The sequence below is a fragment of the Mesoplodon bidens genome, assembly GCF_964165515.1.
Source record: "Mesoplodon bidens genome assembly, contig: HAP1_SCAFFOLD_345, whole genome shotgun sequence".
Classification (NCBI taxonomy): domain Eukaryota; kingdom Metazoa; phylum Chordata; class Mammalia; order Artiodactyla; family Ziphiidae; genus Mesoplodon; species Mesoplodon bidens.
In genome coordinates, this window is record NW_027672538.1 from 365,919 (window position 1) to 374,302 (window position 8,384).

The 8,384-nt window shown below is 41.8% G+C and overlaps 1 protein-coding gene across 1 annotated transcript; it reads left to right on the forward strand.

The window, feature by feature from the left end:
• Window positions 1–585: 585 nt before the first annotated feature.
• Window positions 586–3,892, forward strand: LOC308610075 (UDP-N-acetylglucosamine--peptide N-acetylglucosaminyltransferase 110 kDa subunit-like). The gene has a single exon (XM_081259341.1). It carries the CDS (start codon window positions 704–706, stop codon window positions 3,842–3,844), a length of 3,141 nt encoding a protein of 1,046 aa, XP_081115467.1. The 5' UTR covers window positions 586–703; the 3' UTR covers window positions 3,845–3,892.
• The last annotated feature ends 4,492 nt before the right edge of the window (window positions 3,893–8,384 follow it).

Here is an 8,384-nt window from a genome sequence, read left to right on the forward strand (position 1 = left end):
GACACCGCAACAAAGAGTAGCCCCCACTCGCCGCAACTAGAGAAAGCCTGCACGCAGCACTGAAGACCCAACGCAGCCAAGATAAAAATAAATAAATAAATAAAAATAAATTTATCTTTTAAAAAGTGATACTCAGGTTTGAGGCATGAGAAATTTGATGAGGAGAAATTAGCTCATGTTTGCAGAACTTTTAAAATATCAAACTCAGTCTCTAAGATTTTAGCATTCTATACAACATCGGTTACTTATTAGTGGTTTGGGAAGGCCAATTTAAAATTTTCTCATCTTACTGTATTGAAATTCACGGCCCTAATGTTCTCCACGTTGACTATATGAATGATGAAGAAAAGTCAATCATGTATTTCATTTCCAACTGGACAGAAAACAATATTTTGAAAAGTGTTTGGCCTACTGACTTTTGATTTCTTCTAAGGCAAATGGATAGGTAATTTTTATTCCCTGATTAGGAGAAAAATGGAGGAAGAGGGCAGGGTTAAGAATTAAGATTTCAAGAGCATGAGAGGTAGATGGCCAACCATAGTTCCTAAGGTTCGGTGCCTGTAACTGTTGCCGCTGCTTAAGCGTGCCAAAGCAGTGGTACGGCTGCTGCGCTCGTGTTTGCTACCACTAGAAACATTCTTGCCAGTAGTGGCGGCAGCGGGACTCAATTACTCCCTTTTTTCACTCTCTCCAGAAGCTCCAGATGGCGTCTTCCGTGGGCAACGTGGCCGACAGCACAGAACCAACGAAACGTATGCTTTCCTTCCAAGGGTTAGCTGAGCTGGCACATCGAGAATATCAGGCAGGAGATTTTGAGACAGCTGAGAGACACTGCATGCAGCTCTGGAGACAAGAGCCAGGCAATACTGGTGTACTTTTATTACTTTCATCTATACACTTCCAGTGTCGAAGGCTGGACAGATCTGCCCACTTTAGTACTCTGGCAATTAAACAGAACCCTCTTCTGGCAGAAGCCTATTCGAATTTGGGGAATGTGTACAAGGAAAGAGGGCAGTTGCAGGAAGCAACTGAGCATTACCGGCATGCATTGCGTCTCAAACCAGATTTCATCGATGGTTATATTAACCTGGCAGCCGCTTTGGTAGCAGCAGGCGACATGGAAGGAGCAGTACAAGCTTACGTCTCTGCTCTTCAGTACAATCCTTCTTTGTACTGTGTTCGCAGTGACCTGGGGAACCTGCTCAAAGCCCTGGGTGGCTTAGAAGAAGCCAAGGCATGTTATTTGAAAGCAATTGAGATGCAACCGAACTTTGCAGTAGCTTGGAGTAATCTTGGCTGTGTTTTCAATGCACAAGGGGAGATTTGGCTTGCAATTCATCACTTTGAAAAGGCTGTCACCCTTGACCCCAATTTTCTGGATGCTTATATCAATTTAGGAAATGTCTTCAATGAGGCACGGATTTTTGACAGAGCTGTGGCAGCTTACCTTCGTGCCCTAAGCTTGAGTCCAAATCATGCAGTGGTACATGGCAACCTGGCTTGTGTATACTATGAGCAAGGCCTGATGGATCTGGCAATAGACACCTACAGGCGAGCTATTGAATTGCAACCACATTTCCCTGATGCTTACTGCAACCTAGCCAACGCTCTCAAAGAGAAGGGCAGTGTTGCTGAAGCAGAAGATTGTTATCATACAGCTCTCCGGCTGTGTCCCCGCCATGCAGACTCTCTGAATAACCTAGCCAATATCAAAGGAGAACAGGGAAACAGTGAAGAGGCAGTTCGCTTGTATCGTAAAGCATTAGAGCTCTGCCCAGACTTTGCTGATGCCCATTCAAATTTAGCAAGTGTATTGAAGCAGCAGGGAAAACTGCACGAAGCTCTGATGCATTATAAGGAGGCTATTCGAATCAGTCCTACCTTTGCTGATGCGTACTGTAATATGGGAAACACTCTATGGGATATGCAGGATGTTCAGGGAGCCTTAGAGTGTTATACTCGTGCCGTGCAGATCAACCCTGCATTTGCGGATGCCCACAGCAATCTGGCTTCCATTCACCAGGATTCAGGGAATATTCCAGAAGCAATTGCTTCTTATCGCACTGTTCTGAAGCTTCAACCTGATTTTCCTGACGCTTATTGTAATTTGGCTCATTGCCTGCAGGTTGTCTGTGATTGGACAGACTATGATGAGCGAATGAAGAAGTTGGTCAGCATTGTGGCTGACCAGTTGGAGAAGAATAGGTTGCCTTCTGTGCAGCCTCATCATAGTATGCTCTATCCTCTTCCTCATGGCTTCAGGAAGGCTATTGCTGAGAGGCATGGGAACCTCTGCTTGGCTAATATAAGTGCCCTTCATAAACCACCATATGAACATCCAAAAGACTTGAAGCTCAGTGACGGTCGACTGCATGTAGGATACGTGAGTTCTGACTTTGGGAACCATCCTACTTCTCACCTTATGCAGTCTATTCCAGGCATTCACAATTCTGATAAATTTGAGATATTCTGTCATGCCCTGAGCCCACATGATGGCACAAACTTCCGAGCGAAGGTGATGGCAGAAGCCAATCATTTCACTGATCTTTCTCAGATTCCATGCAATGGGAAAGCAGCTGATCGCATCCATCAAGATGGTATACACATCCTTGTAAATATGAATGGTTATACCAGGGGTGCTCGAAATGAACTCTTTGCTCTCAGGCCAGCTCCTATTCAGGCAATGTGGCTGGGGTACCCTGGGACTAGTGGCGTGCTTTTCATGGATTATATCATCACTGATCAGGAAACGTCACCTGCTGAAGTTGCTGAGCAGTATTCTGAGAAACTGGCTTATATGCCCCATACGTTCTTTATTGGTGATCATGCTAATATGTTCCCGCACCTGAAGAAAAAAGCCGTCATCGATTTTAAGTCCAATGGGCACATTTATGACAATCGGATTGTGCTGAATGGCATCGGCCTCCAAGCATTTCTTGATAGTCTATCAGATGTGCAAATAGTCAAGATGAAATGTCCTGATGGAGAAGACAACACAGACAGCAGTAATACAGCTCTTAATATGCCTGTCATTCCTATGAATACTGTTGCAGAAGCAGTTATTGAAATGATTAACAGAGGACAAATTCAGATTACAATAAATGGATTCAGTATTAGCAATGGCCTGGCAACTACCCTGATCAACAATAAGGCTGCCACTGGAGAGGAGGTTCCCCGTACCATTATTGTAACCACACGTTCTCAGTATGGGTTACCAGAAGATGCCATTGTGTACTGTAACTTTAATCAGTTATACAAAATTGACCCATCTACTTTGCAGATGTGGGCAAATATTCTGAAGCGTGTTCCCAATAGTGTACTGTGGCTGTTGCGTTTTCCAGCAGCAGGAGAAGCTAATATTCAACAGTACGCACAAAATATGGGCCTTCCCCCGAACCGTATCATTTTTTCCCCTGTTGCTCCTAAAGAGGAACATGTTCGGAGAGGCCAGCTGGCTGATGTCTGCTTGGACACTCCACTCTGTAATGGCCACACCACAGGGATGGATGTCCTTTGGGCAGGGACCCCCATGGTGACTATGCCAGGAGAGACTCTTGCTTCCCGAGTTGCAGGTTCCCAGCTCACTTGTTTAGGCTGTCTTGAGCTGATTGCTAAAAATCGGCAAGAATATGAAGAGATAGCTGTGAAACTGGGAACTGATCTCGAATACCTGAAGAAAATTCGTGGCAAAGTCTGGAAGCAGAGAACATCTAGCCCTCTGTTCAACACCAAACAATACACAATGGAACTAGAGCGGCTCTATCTACACATGTGGGAGCATTATGCAGCTGGCAACAAACCTGATCACATGATTAAGCCTGTTGAAGTCACTGAGTCGGCCTAAATAATGACTGTGTGCCCAGGAGAATTACCCCTGTAGCTGAGCCTCAACCTTCTGGGGGAAAGGAAACTACTTTTTCAATAGCATGGTGCAGATGGGTGACAGACAATGATAAGGAATAGCACAGCCAGACTTGATTCCTGCATGATCACGATAGGGAGAGACCCAAGAGATGCGAAACTGCTGTTCCACAAGGAGTCTCCATCGAATTTTGCAGCAGCCAGGTGTCTGGAAGGTCTGGAAGGTAAGTCTGGAAGGTAAGTCTGGAAGGTCTGATCTCCCTTGGTCTTCCAGGGGATGGATGGTTAGTGTGGAAGGGAGATAGAGATTGCCCGGCCGTTTTGTGATTATCACGGATTGATTGAGTCTTCTGAATTAATTTTTTTCTTTCTATTTTGGGTATTGGAGCTTTTAAAAATGTTTGGTTTCAGGTATTTTTATTCATGTGAAGTGTATATGATTCTCTTGAGATAAGGTTTTAGGCTAAAATATTCCTTGTTTTAGTTTCTGAACTCTACCGATAAATGGGGACTTTGCTGGTGTAGTCTTTTTATAGGTTTTATAAACCACTTGAGCCTCTATCAGTCACTTTAGTGTCTGACATAACGTTTGGAACTCTCAGTGCTTTGTTGGTCTGTAGATGATGGCTTCAATTCTTTTTCTGGTCCGTTTCCTTCTTCCCTTCCCCCCACTTTAAAAATTCTCCTGTAACTTGGCTAACAAAATACCAAGTGTGATTCAAAACCTCCCAGAGTGTTTCTCTTCAACACATCATCTGGTGCCAAATGAAGATTGTTAGGAGTGCTTATTAATTATGAAGGGCACAGTTGTGGTACTGTCACTGACGATAATAATAATGGATTTTTGGCCTAGAGTTTTGACCTATTTCACCAGTGTTTTACCATTGACTGCCCCTCTATGCTGCTTCCAAAAGTGAGAGTGTGTGATAAGATTTTTACTTTCATTTCTAAAGTTTGTTTTTTTTAGGTGAGTCCTGTTCTTCCTTTTTCTTTCAGCAGAAATGAAATCCCAGGTAAGTATAAGTATTCAAATATTTGATCAGTAAGTCACAGTTATCTCCAGTACATTAAATAACTTTCATCAAAAAACATGTTATAGGTGAAAAGCTCTGAAGGACCAGCTATGTATATGATAATTATGTTTCAGGCCTTCTAGGGTATTATATATAATAACTTGTCTTCTGGTCGTGGTCTTGAAGTCTTTATGGATTCAGCCTCAGTAGTAGCGAACTGCACTGCTACTTGGTTTGGAGTACAAATTAGACTTTAGCCTTCCTGGAGGTTGAGTTTTTGGTATTGAAAACCATAGGAATGAAATTATTGTATTTCATCAAAGGATCGAGGGCTTGAGGCTTAAACAAGCCAACATATGTGTGGGAAGCAGTCAGCCTTGAGAGCAGGCTACGGACATGCCAGGCATGCCGCCGCTGCTCGAAGGGACTGTCCCTACTTGTTCCCCTCCTTGTTCCATTCCACGGGAGATAAATCACCAGGGCCCAGAAATCAGAAAGAATGTAAAATGAGACAAGCCAATCTGTCTCCACCCTGCACGTGCAGGTTATTTTGGATGATTCTGGGTTTATGGGTTTTCTCCCAGGGAAGTTAACCTTGAGCCGAGACAGTCATTAGATAATGTAAACCACCGTCTGGCAACCTTCCCTTTTCTAGTCGATATAATCTGCAACTGTAACATAATAAAACTTGCCTTGCAACCATCAGTTGTCTTGGTCCTTCTGACCCCATTCGTCGGTGCTACTTCAGTTCCTTACCCCGTCCCTTCTGACCCTGGGCGGTGAAATCCTCTTTCTGAGGCTGGTCCGTGACACATATGAATATGTTTTTGTCTTGCTGTACTACACATATTCTGTCTAGTAACAGATATTTTGTCTGCTATTAGTGTTTTAGATTATGTCTTTCCAAAGCGCTGAGGCAGTGCACCTATTTTGAAGTTGTAGCTGATGCCTGAACGTATCCTAGCTGACAAATTATTGATTAATAAAAACATGAATTTCTGAAAGATTTGTACTGTTAACCAAAATCTGGGCAAGGAGTCTCAAATGTAATTCTTAGCCAGAGTTACATGTTAATGAACCATTTAACAGTGTAAATCAAGGAACATCAATGTAGGGATTTCTTTTCATTTATTTCTTACCTGCTTGAAATATCAGTTAAAGGTTGCCAGCTTGGTTGCAGATGAACAGACATTTGAAGTTCCCCGAACTACTTAATGTGGAATAGGATACTAGACTTCCAACGCCCTCAAGGCTGTGACCTTGCAGCCATTTTACATAGCACATCATCCTCCTATAGGGATGAACCTTTCCCTGGCCCGAAAAGTAGCCACTCCGTTGAAGCTTTGCTTATTGTAACAGGCTTTTGTTTCCAGGTTACATGTCTGTGGAAGACTTAATTCTGAATAGAGATATAGATATTACTGGAAACTAATTGTTTTTGCTATTATACTCTGCTTTATCAAAAAAGTAAAACATTTAAATTGTGCTACAAAAATTCAGATGTTGTCTTGCAATATTTAAACAATAAATGAATGAATTGCCCTTTAAAAAAGAATTAAGCAGTTAGTTAAGCTGTTGGTCCCACATCAGACAAATTATCCTTATATCTTCTGTCAATTTTGTTAACAGAGGCTGTTATTTTATTAATCCTTATGATCCCGTGATTCTTTCTTTCATGTTTCGGGGCACAGCAGGTGAGAGAGTGGGTTTGTTAAGCTGGGTGGGTTTATCCTTCTTTTATGCGTTTATTCAATTTTATGTTCATTTACTTATTGTATACATATGGCAATAGAAGCTGCTAAGGCAATCATTGCTATTCTGCAAAACAACAAGGCACAGAAGCAGATGTCTTATTTCCGAGATTTCTCCCCCCGGGATTATTATGATTAAAGATCCTTTCCCCCCACTCCCTGGAGAGAACAAGGGGCTGCTTGCTGGAGGATTTTTAATGACTTGGGGAAAGGCTCAAATATCCCCCCATTATGGTAATCCACCCCAGGGGCAAACCCCACAAGAATATTATGAATTTATTTTATTTTTCTATCCTTGCAAAGGTAATACTCAGCTCATTAGAATATGAAAACTATACTGTCAAATTTCAGAATTACATGGATGAAGAAAATCACCAAAGTGGCATCATATCATGTGTGTTATAGTTGTATTTACTATATTGACTATATTAAATATGTTGTGTTAACAATGTATTGTATAACTATATATTGAAAAGGCAAAATGCTGTAACGTATTTCAGAGAAAATAATTATGTTGGCCAACCCCAAATTGTACATTGTAGACGGGTCCTAGGAAAAGAAGATTTAATTCATAGTGAACAAGAGGTTAGCTTCTGTTTTCAGCCATGTGCTATTTCAAGAATTAAACATCATGAATAATACAGGATATAAGAGGAATAGTCTAAAGATGGAAAAGCACATTTTGATTAGGAAAGAGAATTTAAGGCTTAAGTCTTTTTTTTTAAGGAAAACTGCCTTATTACTATGAGATAAGAAAATTGTTTCCTTCTTTTCTTCCTTGCTTTCTTCTTCTTTTTTTAACCTTTTTAATTTTGGATATTTGACCTCTAAGCTGAGATGACTGAAAATGCCTCCTCTGGGCATTAACCTTTTTGAAAGACCTTTTCCCCCTCCCTGAGGGCTATTTGTCTCTTGGAGGCTTTGTCTACATTACTCCTCAAGAGGCAAGCATTTGTCCTTGCACTAAATGCTGACATCTCCTGATAAGAGGGAAGCTGCAGAGTAGAAGAATTGAAGGTCAGTATGTTGATATTGGTCTCAAGTGCACTGATGTACATTTGTGTATTGGGGAAGGGGAGTGAAGCTTGAGAGTGGGCCAGTGGGGAGGGGTAAATATTTTGTGATGCTGTCTACCTATGGGCTTATAAAGTTTACGGCTGCATTAGGAGGACAAGCATTACCATTAGCATGAAAAGTAGGGCAGACCTCAGTTGCAAAAGCTTCTAGCCATACACATAGGGCAATACGTAAATGATACACCTTATTGCATTCACCCATTCACCCTCCCCTGTTCACGCTAATTGGAAATTTCCATCCATTTCAGAGAAGTAACACAACTATCAATCATTTTCCCTGGCACGAATCTTCCAGGAGAAAGAAAATGGAATACACCTAGCGACAGAGCTCACGCACTAGTAGTCCATGTGTCTTAGATTTAATATCTGATGACTAGCTGCATTGAAGCCAAGAGGTGGTTCACAAAGTTGCTGCACATTAGAATCACCTGGGGAACTCTGAGACCTTCCCGTGCCCAGGCTCCTCCCTAGACCTACTGAATCAAAATCTCTGGGGCTGGGACCCAGACACCAATGTTTTTCTTCAAAGCTCTTTAGGTAATTCAAACGAGCAGCAAAGCTTGAGAACCAGCCCAATAATGGGAACAAACTTATTTCACACAGATAAAGTGGGGCAATTCATATGTTAAAAGAACGTGAATATATGTATATATTTCTTTTTTTCACTTTATTCTGTTTGTATT